Genomic DNA, 26,658 nt, shown 5'->3' on the forward strand with positions numbered 1-26,658 from the left:
TTCAATGGCCTTCCATGAATGTTACGCGCCTGGCGTGCCTGCACCGTGTTTCGACCCGGCCGGCGGAGTCGAGTCCGTYGACCAATCGCAAGCATTCCATCCCTCCTAGACCCTCCACGTACCTTGCATCCATCCATCTCCTGATTTCGATCAATCCACCTCATCTCCCCAACCAACATGTTGCGAGATCTGTACCGGGTGGAAACACTCGATGTACGATTCGCATCGCCGACGGGGCAACCGCATCCCTCAGCACAGCCGTCGAAATGGCGGACATGGGAATATTACCTCTACTACCTCGTCTTTCTCACCATTCCCGCGTTGATGTTCAAATGCGTCTACGATGTTTCCCGTCCAGATCATCCGGGCTACCAACGATATGAACATTTACTCTCGGAAGGATGGATTCCCGGAAGGAAATTGGACGATTCCGACTCACAATACTCGGGATTCCGCGAGAACATTCCTGTTATGCTGCTCGTCTTGATCCTGCATCCCATTCTGAGGAGAGTGACGAGTCCATCCAACCAAAGCAAAGTCGAGCCGGAAAAACGATTGAACTCTCGAGTCACCTTTGATCTCACCTTTGCCTTGATTTTCCTCGTGGCATTGCACGGCTTCTCCACCGCAAAGGTCCTTCTCATTCTGTATGCAAACTTCCAAATCGCAACAGCCCTCCCCAAGCAATACGTTGGGCTGTCAACTTGGATTTCCAATATTGGAATTCTCTTCGCCAACGAGCTTTGTCATGGATACCAACTCCGAGACATTTCTGCTCTCCTCTTCAACACATCCCCGGACACTCCTGGATGGGCCGCATGGATCGACAGCTACGGCGGCCTCCTCCCTCGTTGGGAAATCCTCTTCAACATCACCGTCTTACGTCTCATCGCCTTCAACTTTGACCATCTCTGGATGCAAGATCGTCGAGCCAGCAGTCCCATCGAGGTAGATATCCCTCACCCTTCCTCCCCTCACCAACTTCTCAAACTAACCACCTCCAGAAGAAAAACCTCAACCCCTCTTCCCTCCCCGAACGCGAACGCGTCTCCATCGGTGCTCTTCCCCAGGACTTTACCTTCAAAAACTACCTCGCCTACACTCTCTATTCCCCTCTTTACCTCACCGGTCCCATCATAAACTTCAACGACTACATCTCGCAATCCCGCCACCCCTTACCATCAACCTCCCGCCAACGAATCATCCCCTACGCGATCCGTTTCTTCCTCTGTCTCCTCGCCATGGAACTGGTCCTCCACTACCTCTACGCCGTCGCCATTTCAAAATCCTCTCCCGATTGGTCCATCTACTCCCCCTTCCAACTCAGCATGCTAGGTTACTTCAACCTGCACGTCATCTGGTTGAAACTTCTCATCCCATGGCGCTTCTTTAGATTATGGGCATTGGTAGATGGCATTGATCCACCCGAGAACATGGTCCGTTGCATGTCTGACAACTATTCCGCCTTGGCGTTCTGGAGAGGTTGGCATCGTTCCTTCAACCGCTTCGTGGTGAGATATATCTATGTCCCCATGGGAGGAAGTGGAGGGGGGAAAATGAGAGCCATGGCAAATTACCTCGCCGTCTTCACTTTCGTCGCTCTATGGCATGATATTAACCTCAAACTCCTCATGTGGGGCTGGCTAGTCACTCTCTTCGTCCTGCCAGAAGTATTAGCGACTCTGGCTTTCCCGGCGAGGAAATGGAAAGATCGACCGGAAGCGTATAGGATGTTATGTGGTTTAGGAGCCGTGGGCAATATCCTCATGATGATGGCGGCTAATCTGGTGGGGTTTGCTGTGGGATTGGATGGATTGAAGGGGTTGGTTGAGGGGATAATTTCAGGGTGGGAAGGGAGGGTATTTCTGGCGGCTGCTTGTGCCACGCTGTTTGTGGGCGTGCAGGTCATGTTTGAGTGGAGGGAGGGGGAGAAGCGGAGGGGTGTGTATTTGAAATGTTAGATGGGTGAGGGGCGAGGAAAGGGGTGTATGACTATCACTGCTGGTTGGTGTTGTGTAGAATATCGAATGTTGTATAAACGTCTTGTTCAATATACGACGTGGTATTTGGAAATATGAAAGGACCATGTCCGCATTCAATGTAGTCGTTCACATGCCAAGCGTGCATTACTTTATGCCGTGCATTATCTAAATCATAAACTTTCGAGAACTACCTCCTAGCGCGCTTTCCACGGCAACATCACGCGCAACACAACTCCCTTCCATCCCATCACTCGCCAAATCGCATCCATCATGTCGGCATCTCTAGCTCCAGAATGCAATGAAGTCAAAGAGTTTGTGCCATCTCGATCAAAAACCTCCAACAAATCGATCAATCAGAACTGATGAAAAGATAAAAAATCCACAGACGTTACGATTCCTGCTTCTTGAAATGGTATTCCGAAAGTATCGCACCTCGCCTCCATCAATCCATGAGCCCCAATTTTAAAAAGTCTTAACACTTTGGCAGAATATCTTCGAGGCACGGCGACGTCGGATGAGTGTGCACCGCTCTTCAAACAATATCAAACATGTCTCAATGTTAGTACATCATTCCTTTCTGCTGGCGGCGCGTTTGTTTGTTTGCCACGTTTCGAAAAATTTATTGACGAAGATGTTCTCTTTTTAGAAAGCGCTCAAGGATCGGGGAATTGATACGATGCTTGAGGAGGCGAGGGAGGATAATAAGGATAATGATGCGGATTATATGCAACCGAGTGGGAAATAAGCGTGAGGAACTCCTTTGTCTTCGTCGCGGGGCTTGATGGGGATGGTTTTTGCTGATTCGTTTTGCTTTGTAGGAGTTGATTGGTGATTTGGTATGCATAGCGGAGGTGTTCAGCGTAGCAAGGCTTTATTCCACTCCTTCGTTTGCTTGATTTTGGTATTTGTCCCTTGAGAAGAGGACACAATTGCCGTGGGTGGCGCTTCTATAAGTATCTGGCGAGTTCGCTCCATCTCTTTCGTTTCATCATGTTCTTACTTTTCCGATCACAAGCGTTCATATGCCATGATATGCTACATTACATGCTGGCTCACAATGATTATACACAACTCGCCTCACATGAAACTTACCCACGGACCGAAGCAGATGTGACCTCACGCCTGTCTTCTGACAGGCTCTTGCGGCGATCTGACTACACTGGAGCCTATCACGTGTGCCACGAGTGAATAAGGACCGGAAGATTGTTGTCCCTGCATGTTTGCCAAACAGGAGCGCCCCACTCTTTTCGGACTACATTCACTGTTTTTCCACAAGTGACTTTACTCGAGAATCTACTAACGGACGTATATAAATCCAACTTCAAAGACCACCGAACTCTTTCTCCTTCATCGACATCTCCAGTATCGATTCCATCTCTCGCTGCCGCAACTTCGAAGCCACCTTCACCAAGCAAGAAGAAAAAGAAGCAGAAGGGCAACCGCGACTTGGACTTTTACTTCCAACTCTCCGAAGCGACTCTTCATCACCGTCGACTACCGACGACAGAACTTTCACTAAGCACCCAAGTTTCCACCTCCACATACGTATATTAGTCAAAATGGCTATGACTTGGGCCCAGGTCTGCCGCAAAGCCAACGGCGAGAAAGTAAGCGCGCGCGCCATCCTCTTCCAAATCCAACAAAACTAACCGCAATCCCACAGATCAAGACGTCGAACACCTCGACCCTCAGCCTTCGCCCTGCAGAGCGTCTTCCACGTCGAGCCATCCCGACAAAATTCGACCTGACTGCACTCCCGTACGATCTCCGACGCGCAGTCCTCGAGGAGATCTTCCCCAGATCAACCTTTGCCTTTTTCCTGCGCGGCAACAACCACCAACCTCGCCAGGGAATCCCCCTGCCAGAAATCATCGGCACATCCAAGCAGATGCGCGCCGAGTCCCTTCTGGTAGCACTAAACCAGACCGAAGTGGAAATCCACTCGGGACCCGGAAATGCCGCTTTCCAAAACTGGCTCAGCGGAATCGACTTGTCGATTTTACACGGCGATGTCCCTACAACGATCTCCACGGGCTTCGACGCGGTGTATCGCCTGAGCTTCCCTTACTTCTCACGCTTCCCATACGCATGGCTGCCGCAAGATGCTCTGAATGATGATATGGAATTGATGTTGAAGTGTCCACATTTGAGGGAGGTGAAGTTGCACTTTGCGACCCAGACAATCTGGGATTCTTATACGAGGATGGAGATGACGGCATTGCAGTTAAGGTCCGATTTCCGACTCGATGGATTGTTGGAATTGAAGGCGTTGWGGAAGATTGTGCTGGCAAGTCAGTCCAGTGGTCGAGATGAGAGTGTGGGCACTGGAGCGCTGGCTAAGTGGTTGAGGGAGAGCTTTGGGGAGTTGGGAAGGGATGTGGAGGTTTTGTGTTGAGGTTTCTCCAAATCCTCGCCGAATACATAGCTTCCATGATCATCAGAACTGTATCCATCACCACGCCGTATGTCGAAACAGACACTGTCCATCCACATCTTGAACTCGACATCAGATTCCAATCTCAATCTATCCCACACAGCATGATAACGACGTACAGTCAGAGCGTGCGGTGTTTCTGGACCATGCGTGGGATCGAACGGCGTCCAGTATACGCTAGCATAACCAAGCATCGTCAGGTCGATAAATTCAAGATTAGTATGCCCGGCCATGTGATTGAATACACGACGCCAGCGAGCGCTACCCTCAATGGTTGACCTTGACTTTTCAATTTGTATCTCTGAGAGTTCCAATCTTCGAAGCGGAGATCGTGTGGAGGAGAAGAAAGCAGGAAGAGCGCTCGAAGCCACAAGTAATGAAGACATTTTCAGCCCTCTCAGCTCTCTCAGCTCTTTCAGCTCTCTCAGCTCTTCTCAGCTCTTCTCAGCTCTTATCTCTCAGCTCTCTCAGCGTCTGAAAGTGCGTTCCATCCACGAGCCTATGATATGGAGCATTTTCAGAACCAGTGATTCCAAGAGCAAAAGATGCCGTTCCCTAAAGGAATTCCTCGACGCTGGCGGATGCCGCTTTGAGCATGTAGCCCATGGTATTGAACTTCCATTCTCTGGGAAACTTCATGTACTAAGTCCAGCAGAGGCGAATCTGCCGTTCATCGCGCAGAGCATTAGGCAAGGTTACCTTCTGGAACTCATGCGACTCGAGGGATGCACATTCACCACTGCAGCTGGTCAGAGATTTGAGTGAGATGTTGCTGACAGATAGAGCTCTAAGCAACGCCATCAGCACTTTTGTTCGAACGTGATGCTCTGGTGCACCATTAGATTTCTCGCTTGAATTGAAGGAACTGCTGGGTCCTGACCGGTTCGTCGTTTGATGCTCAGCCAGTCAATGCAGTGTAGGGGTTCAGGTCGAGAATCCTCTCCCCTGTTCATACTGGGAAAGCGTGCAAAGACTTCGGTCAAGATTTGGCGATACGCTTGGAAACGATCTTGTGCTAATCGCGGAGGCAACATTTCGCGACTCTTTCTTCCGTTTAGATAATCGAATGATTCCCACAATCCCGGAAAGATGTCAACTGCTCGCACTGATTGCCGCGAGGTCTCATGATCTGCAACAAACCGGAGAAAGTCCAGATTGCGAGGTGTCACTAGGGTGCAGAGTTCTTCATAGTACTATCTTCAGAAGAAGAGTTTGACGTTGACTGAGTCCGGACGCTTGCAGCTTTGGCGTACGTTGAAGAGGTTGCTTGTCGGTAGATGTTCGCAGATCGCGGCGATGAGCTCAGTTGGGAGCTCTGTCATCAACATGACGGTGGATCGAAGGCAGGCGGCTACAGGGCAGTCTGATAGAATACTTGTCGGGCTCTGATTTGGCCGCTATCTTATTCCACCAGAAAGGATGGAAATCTCCGGCTCCAAGTTTCAGGAGTACAGGCTTGGAATGGGAGGTGGACAGAAACTACCCACAGCAAATGGGCGCGTCTTCCAACATTCAACACCTCCCAACATTCAACACCTCCCAACATTCAACACCTCCCAAGATTCAACACCTCCCAAGTTGCCCGAGTTTACGACTCCGATGCACTCATGCAATCGACGGCCGTCGAAATCTCCAGAGACAAGGTCAAGGATATACCCCAGCATTATGTAAGCTGAGCTTCTTGACAGGTGCAGACGGTGATCCCTGCAGATCTTGAGTCAGATATGAAGCAGGAACCAGCCCAGCTCCCACCGTAACTACTAGGTAAGGTAGTCCAAGTTCGCTAAGTAATCCACGCAGCACGGTGGCGATGAATACAATTCGCACAGCGCGCCGACTGACCCCACCACGTACTTACCCTCGCTCCATCAATGCGGGGCTGCCACGCCTTTCGGATTACCGCTTCAAGCGGCATGTGGACAGGTGTGAAGTGTGTGTCGGTCGAATGCAGGCCCGATCTGACCACCCTTGAGGCGATGCGACTCGGTGGAGAATCCATCGTTCCTTCAACTAACAGTCTGTACATCTCACCCACGCCACGCCACACTCCAGCAGCTGCGAAGCGGTAGCCGAGGGATCGATCCTGTCGGTTCAGGCTAAGTGAGATAGCTACTAATAGGCCAACATCAGGCCCTCGGAGGTTTATTAACTTGGCCTCATTTCTCTTTGGTCTTTTCTTGCTCTACATACTTGTACTCTCTGCTTCATCATTCACTTCCCCACCATGACTAAAGAAGAAATCATGGCAGATGATGCTAAGCCATTCCTACACGATGAGATTCCCGTCGTGGGAGCCACCGAGACTGATGGAGTGGCCACAAAGACCGAAGAGTTCACAGCACCTTCAAAAGACACGGGAATCGATGACATTCAGTGCGATGTGATCGTCATCGGTGCCGGTTTCAGCGGAATCACGGCCATCGACAGGCTTCGAAAGTTGAACATGAACGTCAAATGCTTCGAGTCTGGKGCCGACTTTGGTGGTGTTTGGTATTGGAATAGGTAGGTAGGCCGGATTTATTGATGTAGCTTGCTAGCAGCGTCTGACACGCCTTTAGATACCCAGGAGCTCGAGTCGATTCCGAGTCGCCCTTCTATCAACTCAACATTCCAGAGGTCTACGAGTCCTGGAACTTCTCGGAACGCTTTCCGGGACACGAAGAGCTGCGCAGATACATGGCCCATATCGACAAAGTGCTCAACCTACGCAATGACACCTACTTCAACGCGAGAGTAAACGATGCGACGTGGGACAAATCCACGAGCAAGTGGACGATCAAGACTGAACAAGGTCATGTCGCCACGGCAAAGTAYWTKYTWYTKRMKRMYRSKSYGMYCMMCSRGAYCTACACTCCCGATTTCCCAGGTTTGAAAGATTACAAGGGCGAGGTTTACCACTCGGGAGCGTGGAAGGAGGACTTTAACGCCAAGGGCAAGAAGATTGGATTGATTGGCGCTGGCGCAACTGCTGTCCAGATCACACAGGAGCTCGGCAAGCAAGCAGATGAGCTGACCGTGTTTGTGCGCCGTCCAAGCTACTGCCTGCCAATGCAGCAACGGAAACTCACCGAAGAAGAGCAAAGACAACTCAAGGCATACTACCCCACATTATTCAAGTCTGCTCGGGACTCCCTTGGTGGTTTTCCCAGCGAGGGCAACCCAAAGGGAGCCCAGGAGGTAACGGAGGAGGAGAGAGAGAAGCTTTTCGATCGCGGCTGGGCTGCTGGTGGATTCCAATTCTTCCTTAGAGGTTACAGCGATGTGGTTGTAAATCCAGAGTCCAACAAGATTGTCTACGACTACTGGCGAAAGAGAGTCTGCCAGCGGCTCACAGACCCCGCGAAGCAGAAGATTCTGGCTCCGGAGAAGATGCCATACTATTTCAACACCAAGCGTGTACCGCTGGAGCAAGACTACTACGATGTCATGAACCAGGACAATGTCAGCGTCCATGATCTTGGGTCAGTGCCCTTGAAGTCATTTGCAGAGAAAGGCATGGTCATGGCGGACGACAAGCTTCACGAGTTCGATTGTGTGGTTCTGGCTACTGGATTCGACTCTTTTACTGGTTCACTGACTAACATGGGGCTCAAGAATAAAGATGGTGTTCCCTTGAAGGATATCTGGGAGCAGGGCGTCTCAACCTATCTGGGCCTGACACTGGCCGGATTTCCAAACCTTTTCATGGCCTACTCGCCCCAGGCGCCCACGGCTCTTTCGAACGGGACGACGATCATCGAGTGTCAGGTCGAGACGATTGTCGATATGATTAAGAAGCTTGAGAGCGAGAATGTCAAGGAAATCGAAGCCAAGAAAGAGGCTGAAGCAGAGTGGAAAGCCATGCTGAACGCCATGATCGAAGGCACCCTGTTCCCCTTCACGGACTCGTGGTGGAACGGTTCGAACATTCCGGGCAAAAAGCCGGAAAATCAGTCGTTTATCGMTGGTCTCAATGTTTATGAGGCTAGTTGTCGAGCGACTATCCCTGAGTGGAAGGGTTTTAACATTGTTGCTGGCACAACCTAGAATGTCTTTATTGTATGGAACGAGTGACGAGTCATGAGATTGCAGCCGTGTTGCATTTGGATGGATGAGGTCGATCTAGTACTTTGACCATTTATGATGATGTATTGTACCTGTGTTTCAATGAGCAAATTTCAGAAGGCTTTTCTCACGTTTCCATCTCGTCTCCCAGCGCCGTATGTTGTGCTCCTCGTCCGATAAGGGTGTGACGGGAGATCCAACCGACTCCACACTTGATTCATATGAACCATCCCCACGTGATGTGTGTCCGGCGTTGGCCGTAGAACGATAATCGTCAGGGAAAGCGGCGATTCTACGCCAGGTAAACTTGTACGTCAAATACTCCACAGAGTTTGGATCTTCTGGCTTCATCAAGCGATTGTCAGGAATCCTCCTTGTCCAGAATCTGCAAGGCTCCGACTCTACCGGCTGCAGCYCCCAGTACTTCATAGTGTCGTCGATGCCTTCATCCGAGCGGATGTCCAGATTTCGACGCTGAACGTAATGCAAACGAGCAAGTCCTGGCTGACGTCTAGCGACTCCAGGTTGTATCTGCTCTACGCGCTCCTCGAGATGAAATTCCACCTCATGGGTATTACGAATACTGTCGTCAAGTAGAAGATCGCGGACGTAGATGTGCATGGATGTGCCCAACTCCCTGGTGCCAGGCATCATTTCCCATGGCCATGATAGAATTGTGACGATCAATTTGGCGGGCCACAGTGGGAGTTCTTCATAAGTGTAGTCTTTGCTGAAACTTATCCAACAGCCCTCTAGAATTACATGAAGGGCGGTTAGGCGCGAGCGATTGAGTACTGTCAGCTTCTCGACAAGATTTTTGGTTTGAAGTTCTCCTCCGGTATGCCATGATTTGTGCGTCCCTTTTGGGAAGGAGATGGCATTTGTCTCCAGCCATAGCCTTCTACAGGTTGATGTAAGAGCTGTGGATGATGGATGGTGTCCGCAAGACAGATCCGGGTTGTCGGCAAACTCAACATCAGGTTCTTGTTGAAAAGCGTATACCCATATGATATCTCGGAGTTCAGCAGGTAAAGAGAACAGGAGGCATTGTTCTTGAGGTTGGCACTTATCAAGAGAAGACGGGTTGCATTCAGAGTCAATTGTGATGCATGWGCCTGCTTTGGCTTCAATAGCCTGCACGATTGACGGCATTGGAGACATGTGGACGTTCCACTGTAGATCTGAGCCGATTAGATGAACTCAACAAAAGCAACCTTGTGAATATGGATGGGAATAAAGAGAGATGTGCCTGCCGCGCGGATGGCCCTCTTGAATAAGGTTTTGCGCTAGTGACGTTAGTCAGCCAAAAGTTGCATTCACGACTTGACTTCGACATTTCCTGCTCACATCTTGACATGGACCGGATATCCCCCACAGCGAGCGCAATACCCTCCGAGCAGTTTTCAGTCGTCGCATAATGGAGGACTTTACGAAACTCGAACGCGACATCAAATCAGCGCTCGTATCGACCATCCGCAGCGCATCTTCGCTGGCCAGCGAAGACCTTTCCTTCCATCGCTCGCTCGATTCGGCCGTCGGACCCTCACTGGATCAACAGAATGCGCGGCTTCTGGGTCTTGCGGAACGGTTGGTTGGCGCTGCGACAGCGAATACGGAGATAGTACGTCCGCCACGTCTCAGGGACCTCGATTCGGTCGAAGGCAACTGGAAGGCCGTGGTTGATGTCGTTGACAGCCTGCTGGAGCGCGCGGATACTGCGCTTGACGAGTTCACGGGCGCCGTGAAGAGATTGAGTCCTGGAGCAGACCAGGTAGGATATTTGAAGAGATGATAACGCAGAATGAACATGTGCTAAGTATCATCTGTCAGGCGGCCGCAGCAAAGCCGCAGAGGTCGTCCAGAATACAGAACACGATCCGGGACAGGAACCTCGAAAAACCACAGTTGCACTTTGAACATGTGCCCAAGAATAATGAAACGGGTCCCTTCAAACCACTTTTGCTGAGCAAGCCTCATGCATCGGTGGCCTTGGAGACGGCACCCATCTCGAGTGATTCAGACTCCCAACAAATGTACGCCTTTCATCTCGCCACTCACTCTCAGTTTGGGCCTTCAACACATCAACACACTTTCAAACATCTCTTCTCCAGACCCAGCATAGAAAGAAAAAGATATGCGAACATTGACTCTAACCTACCAAGCAGGTATCCGCATCCTTACCAGCTCGAAATCGAGCAGTACCGATATCCGTCATCACTCTATACACAGAGTGAACCCATCCCATACCACCCATTCGAATCGACAACTGCAACATTCGTCGACACGGAAGAAGCACTACACGAAATGCTTGAAGAACTCAAGCAGGCAAAAGAGATTGCCGTCGACCTTGAGCACCACGATCAACACACATATGTAGGTATTGTATCACTCATGCAAATCAGCACCCGCGACAAGGACTGGATTGTCGACACACTCAAGCCCTGGAGACAAAAGCTGCAGATCCTGAACGAAGTCTTTGCCAATCCTGCCATCATCAAAGTTCTGCATGGAGCTTTCATGGACGCAGTGTGGCTCCAGCGAGACTTGGGATTGTATCTCGTCGGGCTCTTCGACACTCATCATGCATGCAGAGCGCTGGGATATACGGGCGGCAGTCTTGCATTCCTGTTGAAGAAGTTTGCCAACGTTGATGCCCAGAAGCAATATCAAATGGCCGATTGGCGTGTTCGGCCACTTCCCCAAGAGCTCTTCGACTACGCGCGGAGTGACACACACTACCTGCTCTACATCTTCGATTGTATGCGGAATGAATTGATTGAGCGGTCCAACTTTGCCATGCCAGATCACGAAGGTGACAAGCTGTGGGATGTACTACAGAAGAGCTCTGAAGTTGCATYGCAGCGTTACGAACACCCGCAATACGACGCAGAGCTTGGACAAGGATCCTTTGGCTGGTACAAGCTTCTGTCGCGCACACCAGCGTTGTTCTCCAAAGAGCAGTTCTCTGTGTTCCGTGCTGTGCATCAGTGGCGCGATACCGTGGCGAGACAACAAGACGAAAGCATCCATTGGGTGATGCCAAATCATCAAATCTTCAGTCTTGCAAAAGCAATGCCACCCACGCGTCTTGCTCTACTAGGCATCGCCCAACCTGCAACCCAGACTGTGCGTCTACGCGCGGACGAGCTTTTGAGTGTCATCACCAAAGCAAAAGCGGCTGGTCAGAACGGCCCTGACATGATGGAGGTCCTTGAGAAGGTGGAGCCTCAATACCGCAAACCTGCTGTCGCGCCGACCGCTGCACCGGTAGCCGCAGCTCAGGCTCCTGCGCCTGTTGCGAATGGTACATCCGTAGCATCCGCCGTGCCCATACGAACGCCGAAATCTGCATTCTGGGGTGCGGCGTTTGAAAGCAGCGCGTGGAACCAGAAGCGCAATGCGAGCAATCTGAACGGCGTTTCACTATCTGTACCAATCCCGCCTCTCACTGCCGAGATCTTCGCCGATCCACCAGAAACATACGAATCTAACGTTCAGCGCGAGCCTACTCCGGAACCAGTTGCTGAACCCATGGAAGAAGACGAGCCGGACAGCACCTTCATTCTGAAGGAAGTTGGCAAGAAGCGCAAGCGTGCGGAACCTGTCGACGGTATGGCGGCCCAACTGGACGAGGTCACCATTCCTACAGATGAGGGACACGCGGAGAAGCAAGCTCGCAAGGCCGCAAAGAAGGCCGCAAAAGCAGCTGCGAAGCGAGATGCCGCTGGAGAGGATGCCGRGGAGGAAGCCCCGTTCGACTACGCTGCTGCGCCGAGCATTCTAAATCCGCCTCGGGAGAAACTCACGGCGAAGGAGCGGAAGAAAAAGGAGAAGCAGGTGAATCCCTATGCCAAGTCACTCGATGCTGCAAAGGGTATGCCGAGGACGCAAAAGGAGAAGGCGGGGAAGAGTATGACTTTCAGAAAGTGATTCAACAACGGTTTGGTGACTTCTCCGCCATGCGCGAGAGAAGTTGACAAAGGCTGTGCGAATAGTGTAGTCTATGTATACTGTACCACAGCAGATCTGCCACCGCAGATAGCCTGGAGACCCGCAAGACCAGGGTGAAAAGTTCCAGTGGAACTCGTGAGGCTGACCAAGTTTCAGTGATCGTATTCATCATCATGCGTGCTTGCAGCACGGATCCTTGCTTCCCAGGCGATCGCGTCTGATATGATTGAGGAAGATCGAGATGTCATGTCTTCTCCACCCCTCATGTGGTGACCGGGCAACAATCCAGATAGTCCACTCATGAGCTGTCGTTTTGTGTCTTCGCGTCGAGGCGCACCCAAAGAAAGCGCATTTAAGCCGAGAAACCTTGATATGCTCTCAAGCGCCTTCACTTCCAAACTCCTTCGTCCATTCGGCGTTTCTCGTAAGATCCTCCCCGCTAACACTTGCTCTCGCACCCTTGATCGCCTTTACGAAGTCTTTGACTTGTAACGGCGGCTCCAACAGTTCATCCGTCTCGATTTGTGTCCAACTCATTTCCAAAGCACCAGGATCGCCGGGTGAACAGGGGGTAAGCTTCTCCACGCCATCACAATCCACCTTCTTGTAATGTGTCGCAGTCTGAATCTTCCGAACGGGCTGCATTAGAGCGTCTTGTACTGCGATTGTAATATCGCTTCCAGAGTAACCTTCGCTGAGCTTTGCCAATGTCTTGAAGTCTTCGCCCTTTAGTTCGCAGGGAGTGCTACCCACCGCAAGTTCGAACATCTTCATACGTGCAGGTTGATCGGGAAGTGAAATGTGTACTCTTCGTTGGAACCGGCGACGAATGGCTGCATCGAGTTGCCAGGGGATGTTGGTAGCGCCTAAGATCAGGACACCTTTACTATCCCGTCCTACACCGTCCTATAATTGATTCATGTATCAGTGCTATTCAAATCTTGATCTGACAGATCAGGTTGAAAGCTCACCATTTGAACGAGAAGTTCGGTCTTGATTCGTCGTGACGCTTCGGATTCGCCTTCGCCACGAGGTCCACAGAGAGCATCGATCTCGTCGATGAAGATGATTGAGGGTCTGTTCTCGCGAGCAAGATTGAAGAGTTGCTTGACCAATCTGTTGTCGTACTGTTAGCATTGATTCGCGCCTTCACGTKCGCCAGGAATTCACACACCGTTCCGACTCTCCCATCCATTTTGAAACCAGATCTGACGAGCTCACGCTGAAGAATGTGCTGTTTGCCTCTGTTGCCACTGCTTTGGCCAAATAACTCTTTCCCGTACCGGGCGGTCCATATAGCAAAATTCCCTTCCACGGCTGCCTCTTGCCAGTAAAGAGATGTGGAAACTTGATGGGTAGGATGACCGCCTCCTTCAACGCTTCTTTTGCACCCTCTAGCCCAGCAACATCTTCCCACTTGATATTTGGCTTATCTGTCAGGATAGCACCCGCAAGCGCGCCTCGCAGCTTCTTGCTGTCCGCGTCGAGTTCCTCATCGCCGCCATTCTCTGTGCCCTTTCCACCACCGTTACTGCCCACCGATCCGTTGCTTCCCATCGCTGCCGGTTTCCGCTTCCCATCGTTCTCGGCCAGGTGGTTCTTTAGCTTCTCTGCGCGCTCCATGTACTCGCCTGCCTTTTGGCGAATCATGTCTTTTGATTTGGGGTTCTTTTCCCATTTTAGAGCGAGCATGAATAGCTCCAAGGCTTGATAGTATTGTTGGTAGGCCTTTTCATAGTCGCCAGCGGTGTCCTGCTCGATGGCTTTCTTGACCGCGTCGATTGCACGGCCGAGGAAGTCGGTGTTCGACATCTGGTCGAACTTGTCGTGTTTTGTCGGGCTTAACTGTCTCCGGTGAAGCCTTTGAAGGGTGTGCGTTGGTTAAGACGATCCGTCGATGTTGTTCTGCTGGAAGTGTGTGGCGGGGTATCGTCGTCTCTATGCCAGAGGTGTTGGTGGGGTGTGTGTGTTGATCGTGAGGTTGCASTCGCCTAGACTTCAAGATGCTTTGGCGGGGCGATTTAGCCGAGAGTCAAAAGTGTCAGTCAGCAATGACATCGCCACTGCCGCGTCCCCTCTTGCACGATTTATTCTATTGACATTGGACGTCTTGCGAGATTACCATCATCACTCCACAAGATGAGTGCATCCGGAACCAACACTCCAACTTCGGCTGAAGTTCAGACAGGTCCTGGCCAAGAAGCAATCGTACAGCCGGATGAAGAAGTATACACCATTGAGACTCGGAAGCCCACGAAGAAGATATTCGACGACGACGAGCCACTTGTTGATACCACGGAGGCTTTGCAGTTGAGATCAAAGAAGACCGAGCGGCTGCAAAAACGTCAGCAGAAGAGATTGAAAAAGACGACAGTTCAGTCAGACACCAAATCTTTCTTAGAATTGCCTCACGAGCTTCTTCACGAAGTGCTTGCCTATCTCCTCCCCAGCGACATTATCCGACTCCAACGCCTGAACAAAGCCACGGCAGCTTTCATTCAGGATAACGAATCCATCATAGCTCGGGACATTATCCAGAGACGATATTGGGTTCTTGCCCGAAGCCTTCCACTGCCGGTTCCCCTGAGTCAAGTTTCTCTTCCCGCGCGAGCATCACTCCAGAGTCAGAAATGGCAAGATCGATTGCAGATACACAAGAAACCTTACCAACACGTTCGACCCATCGATCCTCAGCAGTTCTGCACCTGCATGACCTGCGTGATAGCTTGGAATACCCTGTGCGTAGTGCTTGATCTCGCACACTTCCAAACAAACTTCAATAACCGTGAACCGCTTCCTATAATCCCACGTGGTACAGATCCTAAGTGGAACTCTGACCTGATCCGTTTGAATGCCGAGATTGTCGAAAAGGCCGTACAGAGCCCTCTTCACTACGCTCGAATCCTTGAAGCACATCTCGCGACCACCGTCGGGACGATAAACCGACAGTATCGAGTCGGCAAGAAGACTTCCGCTCCAAATCCGAAAAGATTGTATCAACTCTCACCGATAGATGTCGAAGATGAAACAGATGTGTTCTTGGAGAGAAGTGGACCGCCCACCTTGGACTTTCCATTCCACCGGGATCGCTATCACTACATTGAAGCATATGTCCCAAATCGAGGTTGGTCGAAACTGCAAGGGAGGTGGATGTATCAGTATGCTTCACCAAGAAAGGTGCACGAAAGCGATCTCGAATGGACTATGAAATATTACAAGCCAGATCCTGCTCCGGTGACTGACCACGGAGATTTGGAGAAGGCGATAGAAGAAGTAAGGCTCGGCAAGTAGAGAGCGACATGCAATCAAGCACGACAATTCACAAAATTACCCTAAGCATGCCGAGTCTGTATTATCTCGCGGTTCAGAGGCACCATGATGCATCTCCTCGTTGGTGCGCCACCTGCTGGGAGGTCATGGGTGTCTCATTCACTTCGACCTTCACGCTAAAGTCTTGGCACCCCAAGATCTMCACAAGGTATGACGTTCTCCTTGGTTCGGCTGAGGACGATTGTGCGATACGCCGCGAATCTTGAAAGCCTGGAGGGTACCTGAATTCGGACAGAAAGCGTGGCGTGGCAATTTCGACGAACAGCGAGGACCTACGGCTTGCATCTACGAAGTAGCGCTTTCCATGGCTCACAACCGGAAGCTGCGGCAAGACTCCAGAGCCAGCGCTGCCCGTTCTATCACTTTGAAAATATTAGTCACCAGACCTCTCCGGCCAGCATATCTCGATCTTCGTTCAGTCACTCAACCAACCTAAACCACCAGTGATTGAAAGCCTCCACCATCCACGAAAGTGGCACACACACACGATGACCACAATCATCCAAAGCATATCTGCCTCTCAGCGGGTATTCAATACAGCTGAGCTCTTCGGTAACTGWCACCACCGTGCAGATGGCGTGGCATGCCATAAGCCGCTAACACTGCCCATAGAGCTCATCCTCGTGAAGGTAGACATGAAGACGCTGCTTCTCGCACAGCGTGTCGACTTGCACTGGCAGGGGACCATCTCCGAGTCCTCCCGCCTACAAAAGAGGCTTTTCTTCACTGCCGCCAATCCCGAGGACCTCTATCTACTTGAACTCGTCGATCCGGATCCTGAGGGCTACACACTATTAGTGCGACAGAGCGCATTCGAAGATGCAACTCGCGACAAATTAGGCATCGTAGGCATTGCGCTGGCGAATTATGCGCAGTCCAATTCATTCTTTGCGCGGGTCAACCCTGAAGCTACCCAAGGATTCCAGCGCCCCAACTTCCGCCTGCCGGCGATCGATTCGAATCAGACGAGTGTTCGACCCTCGTGGATGCGCATGTTTGTCACTCAACCGCCGAACGTGCTCTGCCGGTATCCCCAGCACATTGGACAATTGGCCGCCGCGCAGGACACCTTCATCGCATATGGGACCGTACATGTTCCTAGCAAGACGGTTACCATGTGCGGCTATGCTATGCGCGGGAAGTACTATTGGGATGCCGTGAAGCAGAGCATCGAAGCTTCAACTCTGAGTTTGGAGGCTTGACTATGGGACGCCGCATCGATATTTTTAAGACGTAGTGACAGAGCGTATAAATGATGCGGCATTTGCGCTGCGCCGATCTGGGCATGACATGCTTGAAGGTGGCAGCACTCTAATTGGCGAGACGCTTTTTGAAATTGCTCACATCGGGCATCAAACAGGAGAAACAGGTGATACGGGAACAGCCAGGTATTATAATGTGCACATTCTGCCATCAGAGAGAGAGAACAGCTTCCGATTCCCATTTTCAACCGAAGTATTTCGAAAGAGGACTCCTGCGATAGCTTCAGAGCACATCACAGGGTCTCGTTGAAAGCGAAGCTCGCGTCGCCAGCTATGTGAGATTGGTCTTGCGACCAGATGTCGGATGGTATCTCTATGAACGAATCTCGGATGTTCGAATGCCTTGAGAGTGAACAGAACATGGGCTTGGTGTGAAGTAATCCTCACTCTTCCCGATAGGTCCTAGAGACCGAGCTCCAGACTCGTGTTGAGGATTGGAGAGTGCTTGTCTCGCGGCACACAGCTCGCCGCCTACAAGAGACCATGTAGCAACTCAGCGGTGTCGGATCATCCTGGCTCAGCTTTGATACCCAGAATCTGTCTAGACCGTTGGGAACTTCAATGCCACGCCAGGTCTCCCTGGACACATGTTTTGTCGACTTCGTGAAGTCTAGCAGACCTCTTGTCTCACATCGCATCCGGCATCTGGCGTGCGGAAGCAGTCAACAAGGGCGCTCMAGCAATGCGCCGCAATAGAGCCGTCGTTCGATTGCAGGTGGTACTGCTGTCTTCACCCTCCACCCTCCTTCTTCTCCAACACTTCCTTCAGCAAATCCCTCGCCTCGGCCACCAACTCGCCCTCCTTGTCCCGCCCGACCTTGTCGCCTCGGCTATTTAACCAGCCCACATCGAATCCACCAAGCCCACCATTTCGCACGCTCACGCCCTCTTCTCTCAGCGCGTCTGGTGTAATAATTCCCGCTTCCTCCAGCGCCACTGCCTGACGTCGGAGTCGTGCAGCGACGCCCTGGAGACCGTGGAGGAACTCCTGCGCTGCAGCCACAAAGGCTTCCCGTTGGCCTTCAGCGGTATCTGGCATGCTCTCAGAAGCTGTCGAGGTGGTGAGTGCGCCGACGGCATGGCTGGCAGAGGTAAGGAGACCGGCGACATCAGCGTTGATGTTGGTCAATTCGCGAATGCGCTCCGAAGGCGGGATCGTGGATGGAGATGGCATCGCGATGTCTGATGCTGTCGAGATGAGGCCACCAAGATTCAATCAGTGCCGCAGTCCTTCCATCTGCTCGTAGCCTTCTTCAGACCGTGGCACCGTAGTGTATTGTGAAACTCATGGAATCGCACATGAAAGTGGTGAACAAGGTTTCCCCACATCCAAATCGAGCGACTTCCTTTCACTTCACGCCTTCACGCACTTACTCTAGTCTCACATCCAATCTCCTACATCAACGCATCTTAGACGTCCTCGATCATCACGAATATCCCCATCAAATACTGAAGCCGACATCTCCCAAAATTGATGTGAAATCACCCACAATAGAGATGGCTTCACAGCCAGCGCCGTCGTCTCGAACGGGCAGCGTCGGACCTCCGAGCACAGGCAACATAACTGCCCAGGTCGCAACTCCTTCCGGTACCCAGGGACCCAATTCGCAGCAGAATTTGAATCAAATCGTGAGTTGTCCCGTCTTTTCATCGCTTGTTTTGCGCGATTCCACGGCTCCGGCGCATTCATTCATTCCTTGCCGGTCTGCAGGCGTGAGGTGAGCGGGAGTTCTAATGGCGGAAAGCGCATTCGTGATGGCCCATGTGGCCGCAGCTTTGATGCCTGAAGGCGATTCTTGTCCCATTCATCTTCACGTCGACACGGTATCATAAGCGCGTGCCTTCCATTACCACCCGACAACGCGCAAACCCTGCCTCCTCTAATACTCTGGCAATGGTGAACACTAAGGTAGCGGAGTTGTCGCCTGATAAATAGGCGTATTTCGCGGTGCACGGAGGACCACATGTGTCTCCTGATCTTGATAACTTCACTTCCCCACTTCACTACTTGCATGCATCATCCAACAACCACCAAGAAATCATGGCTGATGAGAAATCTATGATTCCGCAGGTGCTTGAATACCTCTCGAAGAAAGGTTACAATCAAACTGAGGCGACGCTGCGGAAGGAAAGTGCAAACGCGGACTCGAATGGAAACCYAGTGCGCCAGTCGGTGGAGGATCTGGGCGGCAAAAAGTACGCGCGTGCATTTGATCTCACTCGAGATTGGGTCGACAGCGTACTGGACATTTACAAACCCGAGCTGAAGCGTTTGCTATGGCCATTATTTGTCTATTCGTATCTGCAATGTGTGGCCGACCATTTTTCTCGAGAAGCACAAGAATTCTTCCAGGCTTCGCGGGAGCCCTTTGAGCAGGAACACTCCGATGATCTTCGCGCCATGGCCAAGATCTACGACGTGGGACATGTCGAGTCAAACGAGACTGCGCAGCTGTACTTGAACAACAAGTACCGCYTTACCGTGACCAAAATGGCCTACTCAACTCTCATTACTTTTTTGGAGGCCAACGAAGAAAAGGGCGGGAAGATTGTAATGAGCATCGTTACAGCACACATGGACATCAAACCGGTTGATCGCGCTACGGGCGGCGAGGAGCAAAGCTTGGCGAGGCTTCTCGCGCAGCGTGGAGACTCTCAGGATGTTCCTGCCGAAGACGAAGGAATTCCTGGCCATAATCCAGGGTCTGCAAACCTGGAATCGACCACCAACATACTAACAAGAGTCTACCTTGCACGACCACCAATAGAGGCTGATTTGATGGAAGACGTCAAAGCTGAGCTGCAAGATCACGATGCGTCTCATCCGCCCGCGCCAGGGCAGAATTCGCTGGTCGAGGAGTTCGAGCAACGAATCAAGGACGAACCCGTCGACGATGGACCACCAGGTGGCTATCTCCCATTTCCACCTTCGACCGCTCGAGATGTCGCAATGGAGGTGCAGCGCTTGAAAGAGAACCGCGACCGATTCAGGATCGAGCAGAAGACAGGCGGCGTGGGACCGGGGGTCAGCGTCACCATGTACACGTTCCACAACACCTTCGACAGCATAAACTGCATCGAATTTTCAGGCGACAATAAGCTCGTGGCTGCGGGTATGGCAGAGTCGTACATCCGCGTCTGGTCACTTGAGAATCACGTCCTCACTTCACCCACGGATCCATCCGCTTATCAAGCATCCTCTTCGCGACGCCTAGTCGGTCACGCTGGACCAGTCTACGCGCTGTCATTTTCCCCGTCGTTGGACATTTCAAACAGCACGACATCATCTCGACCACGCTATTTGTTATCCTCCTCCGCAGACTGCACAATCCGGCTGTGGTCGCTCGACACGTGGACCAACCTTGTCGTCTATCGCTCGCATACATCACCTGTCTGGGACGTACGTTTCTCGCCGTCCGGCCACTACTTCTTGTCTGCGTCCGCAGATCGTTCCGCGCGCCTCTGGAGTACCCCGCAGATCGCACCGTTGCGTCTCTTTGTTGGCCATGATTCAGATGTGGAATGTGTGGCGTGGCACCCCAACAATGCATACGTTGTGACGGGCTCCAGTGGCGGTGACAAGACGGTGAGAGTATGGGATGTGCAGCGAGGCTCGGCCGTGAGAATCTTCACAGGCCACACGGGCAACGTCACGAGTGTGAGTGTTGCAAGCAAGGGGAAGACTATTGCTAGTGGTGACGATAGAGGGGAGATTTTGGTGTGGGACATTCCAACAGGCAGGCTCCTCAAGAGAATGAGGGGTCATGGGAGAGGAGGAATCTGGAGTCTGGACTGGAGTGTTGAGTGCACGGTCCTTGTTTCCGCAGGTGCAGATGGGACTGTGAGGGTCTGGGATGTCGCGGAAAGTGGGGAGGGCAAGATACTGGGCGAGACGGGCGCCACCACCGCGACGACTTCTACAAGAGTCATTGATGGGGCGACTGTGAGCGGCGCAGGCGGTGCATCTGCTACTGGTGCGGCGACGGGAGGAAAGAAGGGCAAGAAGGATGTCGTGGTCAGTCCGGATCAGATCTCGGCATTCCTGACGAAGAAGTCGCCAGTGTACAAGGCTAGGTTCACACAGATGAATCTTGTCATGGCCGGGGGTGTATACCTACCTTGAAGGGACACCTACCTTGAAGAGAGCGGTTGGAGGAGATATGCTTACTACGAATGGTGGAGCATCTCTTCACCTGTGATTTCATCAGCCCACGGACGTGCTCTGTCACCAAGATGGCTGCTAAAGCATGTCTGATGGGACCATCAAGATATGCAACATCAGTAGGGTCCAAGCCCAACAAACAGTGTTCTCGGTCTTCGCTTCAAACATTGCGCTATTTTCAGCGCAAACTGCTGGGACTCGAAGCAAAATTGTTCCAGCCCAGTAGGTAGATTGATAGAAACGTTTGAAAGCCTTGCAAACCGTCTAGAATTACCAACAGCATACCCAAAAGTCCGGAAACATCGTAGGTCGTTGGAGAACGATTTCCCCAACCCCAGCTCCAACACTACCTAGTATCAGATTTCACATTCCCATGCTTTTGGCAAGTATCCCCAGATTACGTTGGTGAGCAGTATAGCAATGTCGTAACACGGATCCTAGTACTTTCGACAGTATGCAGCGAGTTGTAACCAAGTGACCAAATACATTCATCAAATCTGCTACATGCAAATGCTCGCTCGTCGAGAAGAAAAGGGTATCTCAAACCAAAAGCACGCACGCTACTTTCCAACTCATCGTACATTGAAAACTCATTCAGTTCATCAAACATCATAACTCAAATCTCTGATCCTCCGATGAGGGATGGATTTCTTTTAGACAACCACATGGTGCGAGCCACGGCCATCAGTTCCGTGCATGCGTCTTGTGCCGGCAGCCTAAGGAAATAACAATCAGTACAACGCAAGCTACGAATTGGAGAGTACGAGGAACAAACCTTCTTTCCAGGTCTTCTCGTCAGAGTACCGTTGAGCTTCATCACGGCTCCGCTCAATTTGTCGCCCATTGTGACCTTTCTCTTCTGCGTGTGATGCGTTCCGGCTGCGTTCGCAGTTGCGCCGCGGGTTCCATGGGAGTGGGTGTGGGTGGCATGTGTGCCGTGGGTGGCAGTGGTTCCAGTAGTGTGTGTGGTGGATGTGGTCTTGGTCTTGCCGGTCAAAGGGTTCCGGGACTGTTTGGTGGTTGTGGTTGTTGTCTTCTTGCCTGCCAAACGGGAGAGGAGGGATGGCTTGGTGGTGGTTTGACGCGTGCGAGCCATGTTGGAATTGTCTTGTTTTGATGAATGAGATGGACTTGTTTAAATTTGCTTCTTGCAGAGGGGTTTGTTCGAGGGTAAATGCAATGTAGTTGAGTTTACTTGGGTACGTGCAAATGATATATGTACTACGCTGCCGCACCGTTTTGAAAATTAATCAACTCACAACAAGCAGCTGGCTACATCATCCATCACGCAACGACGTCAGAGCAACAAGGAGCAAGATAGCGTAAAGCATCAGTGCTTTCGGTGTGCAGGCACAAAATCCTGGAATCCCTGTCATTTCCATCACCAAACGACGTCAGCGACCAGGATTCTTGGCAAGGTGTGGATGATCTCAGCCCGTTTCAGAATTCTGCGATGCTTGTGTGATGGGCGCAGACCTGGCGGACGACGACGCCAACGACGACAACAGCCATGGCGTCGCATGGCATGAGTTTCACGTGCTCCGTGCATGCCAACAACAATATACATCTCTTGGAGCTGTGCTGCCTCTTTGACAGCAAATCGTTCATCATACAAGCCTGCTCTACTACTCAATCACCGCCATCTTGATCTTCATCAGCAACCTCTCTCAACCTCATCAACTCAGTCTGAAGCACTGCATGGTCGCCTGCCAATTTCTGCTTCAAAAATTCATACTGCTCTGCATTCACCTTGCCTTCTTCCCGCTTTCGCCGGAGACTCTTGGCATCCTCCAGTAGAACATTTAGTCCCTTCTCAACCGCACTCTCCAACCACTGCGCACGCTTGAATTCGACCCTCGCGTTGCCTTTGTCAAGCATGACTCGCAGATCAATCGCGGCGTTCCAGGCAAGTTTTCTTGCGATGGTCCGTTCCTGGTACGCAATTGTTTCCTTCAAAGCGGTGGCTTCCGCTTCACTCAAGTGCTCCCTTTCCAAACGTTGCTCGGCATCGCGAATTTCTTTTTGGAAGCGTACGAGCCGGCGAACACGGCGTGTATGATAGGGTTTATTGTCGTCAGGAACTCCGAGGTAATCGGCGACCGTCGTAGTCTTTGCAGTGGGGTCTACCAAGTCATGGTCGTCATCGACTCCACGCTGCGCCGTCGATGTCGATGAAAAGCCGCGAATCAAAGCGGGATACTTGGTGAGTATGGAGAATGCTCGTTTGCCGGGTGAGATTCCCCCATTAGGGGTCCCATTAGGGGTCAAGCTGCCGTCTCCAGCTCGAACGAGTCTGCGCACGGTGTGGTGTTCCGGCTGGCCTGATCTCTTTCGTGCATGATTCCTAGAACTTGGCCGTACRCTAGCAGAGCGCCCCTGCTCAGGTAACGTATCGTCGTCAAAGCCATCGTCTTCCATGGCCATGGCGGCGTAGATGTCAACGTCCTTTCCAGACTCCGCGGCATCTTTGGTCGCGCGCAGTGCATTGAAGATGGGATCATCACCGAGAGCAAAGAACGCATGAGGGTCAGAAGTCTCGACCTCATCAATGAGGTTTACCAACGGCACGTAAGATTGATCGGAAGGCTCATCTGCCCCCAATGATAGAGGATCGTTCGCGGCAGCTTCATCGGTAGAAAGAATCTCGGCGGGAATGAGTTCTTTGCCAGGCGCTCGGTACCCTCTTCTCGCGTATGCCAATCCATCACACTCTTCCGCTTCTTCAATTTCTGAAGCCACCTTGGTAATCTCAGCCAGCACAACAACGTGGTCCCCGACAGTCACGCATTTAGCGGGCAGCAGAACAGCTTCGAAACGTGCAATCACTCCTCCCCGCGGATCCAAGATCATAGGCACTTTGCGCCAATTGTCGGCATAGACCTTGAGGCCCAACTTACGAAGTTCTTCGAAACCCATCTCCGGTCTGTCATGAGGCTTTGTGAACGTATCAGCCACGGCAGCCCCGCGGCTCGACGCCTCAAGTAAGTGAACACAGAGCTTGTTGGATTGGCACATCGCGTCCCAGCTGCGACTTGGAATCTTGAGATTGAACGAGACAACCGGCTGCGGGTCAAGCGTCACGGTGTTGAAGCTGGATACTGTTACTCCACGCGCGCACTTGTGCGGCAATAGAGATCTCCCCTCTCTAGCACTGGTTCGAGTTGTAATCAACACGACTGGGTGTGTGAGTGATCGCAGAGCAACGCGGACATTCTCCGCAATTTGTCTCTGCTCCTCGAGGGTTATGCCCGGCCGTTGGCTTTGGACCTCCTTGCCTTGTCCATGAACATGCTCATCGGGGTTTGCGATCGCTGCGGTGCCTGATCGCTGCGAGTGCGGATCAGTCAAGTTCTTTGGAACCGTCGCCTCGGCTGCGGCATCCCTAGGCGTAGCAGCTCGGTGGCCGTCTACCGCAGTTTCTCTCGCTGTTGATGCCGAATTGCTCGCCTGGTTAGCTGGGCCACTTCGCTCCAATAACACGGGTGCACGTCCGCTGGCGGGAAGCACCTCATCAAGAGTATCCAAAGTCCAGGAAGTCTTGTAATCTCTAGCACCTGATTTTACACCAACCTCTCCGATAATACCCTCCATCCCTTCCGCGACTTGGTTGAAAAATTGCGGCTCGACTTCAAATCTGATCTGCCAAGGCTCGATATCAGGGGATGATCGAATGACTCTAACGCCGCGTCTACGGATTTCATGTGGTAAAGAGGACCGCCATGAAACTCCGTTTTTGCTCACACTCCTGATCCTCACTGCATCCTTGCCGGTAATAGTGAGCAAATATCTGTATTTCAGCGACTCATCGTATGTTACAGTGAATTTCTTCAGTTGCAAGCGACGACACAAATTATCGACCGCGGCCATTATTTGGACTCGGGCGGTGGTGACTGCGGCTGAGGGTCCAACAATTTCCACGCGCCAGCAGCATACTCCTGGGCTTGGGGTACTTTGGCGACAAATGATCACACCAGATGGGGGCTGCGCAATGTCACACCATACAGCATCTCTGACAGCAGGCTGCAACACATCCTTGCCATCGATGGTGATGACGCCCCTCATCGGTGTTTCGCTCGATTGTGTCGCGTCTAGATTCCGTGRGGTTGGAGTAGCCGAATTGTTGACAGCCAGTGTGTTTTGGACAGTATCTTTGACGACTGCGGCCACTTCAGCGCCGGGCATATCATTGATGGTGCCAGGGATTGCAGGAGGGGAAGGTTGCTTCAGCTCCCTATTCCCTGCCGCAGATGAGAGGCTATTTTTTGGCGGCACATGATTCTTGACACTCTTGACGGCAGCCTGGAGCTCAGTGCGGAAGCGCTGTACAGATTTTAGCGGCCCTTTGAAATGGAAGGATCTTGCGGGAGCGAGCTGATTAGAGCTGTCCTTGCTGGGTCGCGACTCTGGCGGACCAAGTTCCAATGCCAAGCCGCTGTCCATGGCGGCTCTGGCCCAGGCCTTCAGATGAGCGATCGAAACCCAATGCTCCTCCAGCATACTCATCTCGGCAACGACCTGCGATCCTTCATGGGCGCGAATTAAAAGCTGCCACGGCGACATGGAGGCCGAAGGTGCTGCTTCTTGAGAACGGGAAGCCAAGGCAGAACGATACAGAAGGATTTCTAGCACGACTGCTGCCTGAGCCAATGTGCCCGAGATCAAGACGGAATGTATGCGAGCGCCGGAGCTGCCCTTGATCGGCACAGATATGGCCTGAACTTCAACACGCGCCCCCGTGCGCTGATGAAGGGACTCCAAGCCGGGCCCCCATCGGGATTGCGCGAGAGCCAATCCCTCGCCAGGCATTGCAAATTCGAGAAGAATGGCATCGGGCGAGCGGTAGCGCACGACGTGCTCGCGCGCCTCAAAGCTGCTGAACGCCTTTTCCAACGGAGACTGCACGGGGCGCTTGGTAAAGGAGCCAGGGACGTTGTGGCGGAGGTACTTGTCCGGCGTGGCAGGCCGCACTGCCGAATCAGAGCTGGAGTGCGGATTGAAAAGGCGATATCCTCGTCTTCTCTCGGCGACATCTACCCTTTTGCTTTCCACGTTTACATCTCGCGTCGTGCCATTCCCGCGTGATGTTGCTGCTTCGAGCCCCGATGGTTGGTGTTGGTGGCGCGGCCGACTCGCTCCATTGCCATTGCCCTCGATGCTCGCTCGGCTGGACGTGTGCAGAGCATGTCTTTTCGATCTTCCACCAGCATCAATGGTGAGGAGGGTCCAGTCGTAGAAAGTGCGATAGAAGCGGCGGGCAGCAAGACCCGGGCGAGCGGGCATTGAAGGTGCCAGAGAATCGATCGGAAGTCAAACAGTGCACTGAGCTGGATGTGGAAGGTGTGTGTGTTGGAAGGTGAATGAATGACATGACATCCATTGATGCTTCGACAACCCTCGACCAATGACGGGGGAGACAGCCCGCAGTGTGGAAGTCCTATTGAAGCAATTGATGGCCCAGCTGAATCAATATCATCAAAGTGTCACGTCCCACAG

General features: G+C 52.1%; 12 protein-coding genes; 8 read left to right on the forward strand and 4 right to left on the reverse strand.

Moving 5' to 3' along the window:
* Positions 1 to 177: 177 nt before the first annotated feature.
* On the forward strand, positions 178 to 1,961 carry RCC_08991 (probable glycerol:H+ symporter (Gup1); the record flags this gene model as incomplete). XM_023774236.1 has 2 exons in its annotated part: positions 178 to 948; positions 1,005 to 1,961. The coding sequence occupies 2 exons, from the start codon at positions 178 to 180 to the stop codon at positions 1,959 to 1,961; spliced, it is 1,728 nt and encodes a 575-aa protein (XP_023630004.1).
* A 291-nt stretch (positions 1,962 to 2,252) lies between these two features.
* On the forward strand, positions 2,253 to 2,727 carry RCC_08992 (probable MDM35 Mitochondrial Distribution and Morphology protein; the record flags this gene model as incomplete). XM_023774237.1 has 4 exons in its annotated part: positions 2,253 to 2,293; positions 2,368 to 2,405; positions 2,470 to 2,540; positions 2,629 to 2,727. 4 exons carry the CDS (start codon positions 2,253 to 2,255, stop codon positions 2,725 to 2,727), a joined length of 249 nt encoding a protein of 82 aa, XP_023630005.1.
* An 814-nt stretch (positions 2,728 to 3,541) lies between these two features.
* RCC_08993 (uncharacterized protein) lies at positions 3,542 to 4,377 on the forward strand (the record flags this gene model as incomplete). XM_023774238.1 has 2 exons in its annotated part: positions 3,542 to 3,589; positions 3,646 to 4,377. The coding sequence occupies 2 exons, from the start codon at positions 3,542 to 3,544 to the stop codon at positions 4,375 to 4,377; spliced, it is 780 nt and encodes a 259-aa protein (XP_023630006.1).
* Positions 4,378 to 6,640: 2,263 nt separating this feature from the next.
* Positions 6,641 to 8,442, forward strand: RCC_08994 (related to flavoprotein involved in K+ transport; the record flags this gene model as incomplete). XM_023774239.1 has 2 exons in its annotated part: positions 6,641 to 6,918; positions 6,975 to 8,442. The coding sequence occupies 2 exons, from the start codon at positions 6,641 to 6,643 to the stop codon at positions 8,440 to 8,442; spliced, it is 1,746 nt and encodes a 581-aa protein (XP_023630007.1).
* A 1,435-nt stretch (positions 8,443 to 9,877) lies between these two features.
* RCC_08995 (related to nucleolar 100K polymyositis-scleroderma protein) lies at positions 9,878 to 12,390 on the forward strand (the record flags this gene model as incomplete). XM_023774240.1 has 3 exons in its annotated part: positions 9,878 to 10,231; positions 10,291 to 10,493; positions 10,626 to 12,390. The coding sequence occupies 3 exons, from the start codon at positions 9,878 to 9,880 to the stop codon at positions 12,388 to 12,390; spliced, it is 2,322 nt and encodes a 773-aa protein (XP_023630008.1).
* Positions 12,391 to 12,789: 399 nt separating this feature from the next.
* Positions 12,790 to 14,223, reverse strand: RCC_08996 (probable vacuolar sorting protein VPS4; the record flags this gene model as incomplete). XM_023774241.1 has 3 exons in its annotated part: positions 12,790 to 13,317; positions 13,383 to 13,527; positions 13,586 to 14,223. The coding sequence occupies 3 exons, from the start codon at positions 14,221 to 14,223 to the stop codon at positions 12,790 to 12,792; spliced, it is 1,311 nt and encodes a 436-aa protein (XP_023630009.1).
* A 327-nt stretch (positions 14,224 to 14,550) lies between these two features.
* On the forward strand, positions 14,551 to 15,702 carry RCC_08997 (uncharacterized protein; the record flags this gene model as incomplete). The annotated part of the gene is made up of 1 exon (XM_023774242.1): positions 14,551 to 15,702. The coding sequence occupies one exon, from the start codon at positions 14,551 to 14,553 to the stop codon at positions 15,700 to 15,702; it is 1,152 nt and encodes a 383-aa protein (XP_023630010.1).
* A 527-nt stretch (positions 15,703 to 16,229) lies between these two features.
* RCC_08998 (uncharacterized protein) lies at positions 16,230 to 16,943 on the forward strand (the record flags this gene model as incomplete). XM_023774243.1 has 2 exons in its annotated part: positions 16,230 to 16,293; positions 16,354 to 16,943. 2 exons carry the CDS (start codon positions 16,230 to 16,232, stop codon positions 16,941 to 16,943), a joined length of 654 nt encoding a protein of 217 aa, XP_023630011.1.
* Positions 16,944 to 17,733: 790 nt separating this feature from the next.
* On the reverse strand, positions 17,734 to 18,177 carry RCC_08999 (uncharacterized protein; the record flags this gene model as incomplete). The annotated part of the gene is made up of 1 exon (XM_023774244.1): positions 17,734 to 18,177. One exon carries the CDS (start codon positions 18,175 to 18,177, stop codon positions 17,734 to 17,736), a length of 444 nt encoding a protein of 147 aa, XP_023630012.1.
* Positions 18,178 to 19,044: 867 nt separating this feature from the next.
* On the forward strand, positions 19,045 to 21,126 carry RCC_09000 (related to transcription initiation factor TFIID subunit; the record flags this gene model as incomplete). Its single annotated transcript, XM_023774245.1, has 1 exon — positions 19,045 to 21,126. One exon carries the CDS (start codon positions 19,045 to 19,047, stop codon positions 21,124 to 21,126), a length of 2,082 nt encoding a protein of 693 aa, XP_023630013.1.
* A 692-nt stretch (positions 21,127 to 21,818) lies between these two features.
* Positions 21,819 to 22,261, reverse strand: RCC_09001 (uncharacterized protein; the record flags this gene model as incomplete). XM_023774246.1 has 2 exons in its annotated part: positions 21,819 to 21,881; positions 21,941 to 22,261. The coding sequence occupies 2 exons, from the start codon at positions 22,259 to 22,261 to the stop codon at positions 21,819 to 21,821; spliced, it is 384 nt and encodes a 127-aa protein (XP_023630014.1).
* Positions 22,262 to 22,794: 533 nt separating this feature from the next.
* RCC_09002 (uncharacterized protein) lies at positions 22,795 to 26,445 on the reverse strand (the record flags this gene model as incomplete). The annotated part of the gene is made up of 1 exon (XM_023774247.1): positions 22,795 to 26,445. The coding sequence occupies one exon, from the start codon at positions 26,443 to 26,445 to the stop codon at positions 22,795 to 22,797; it is 3,651 nt and encodes a 1,216-aa protein (XP_023630015.1).
* Positions 26,446 to 26,658: the final 213 nt, after the last annotated feature.

This window comes from Ramularia collo-cygni (genome assembly GCF_900074925.1).
Source record: "Ramularia collo-cygni strain URUG2 genome assembly, contig: RCC_scaffold16, whole genome shotgun sequence".
Classification (NCBI taxonomy): domain Eukaryota; kingdom Fungi; phylum Ascomycota; class Dothideomycetes; order Mycosphaerellales; family Mycosphaerellaceae; genus Ramularia; species Ramularia collo-cygni.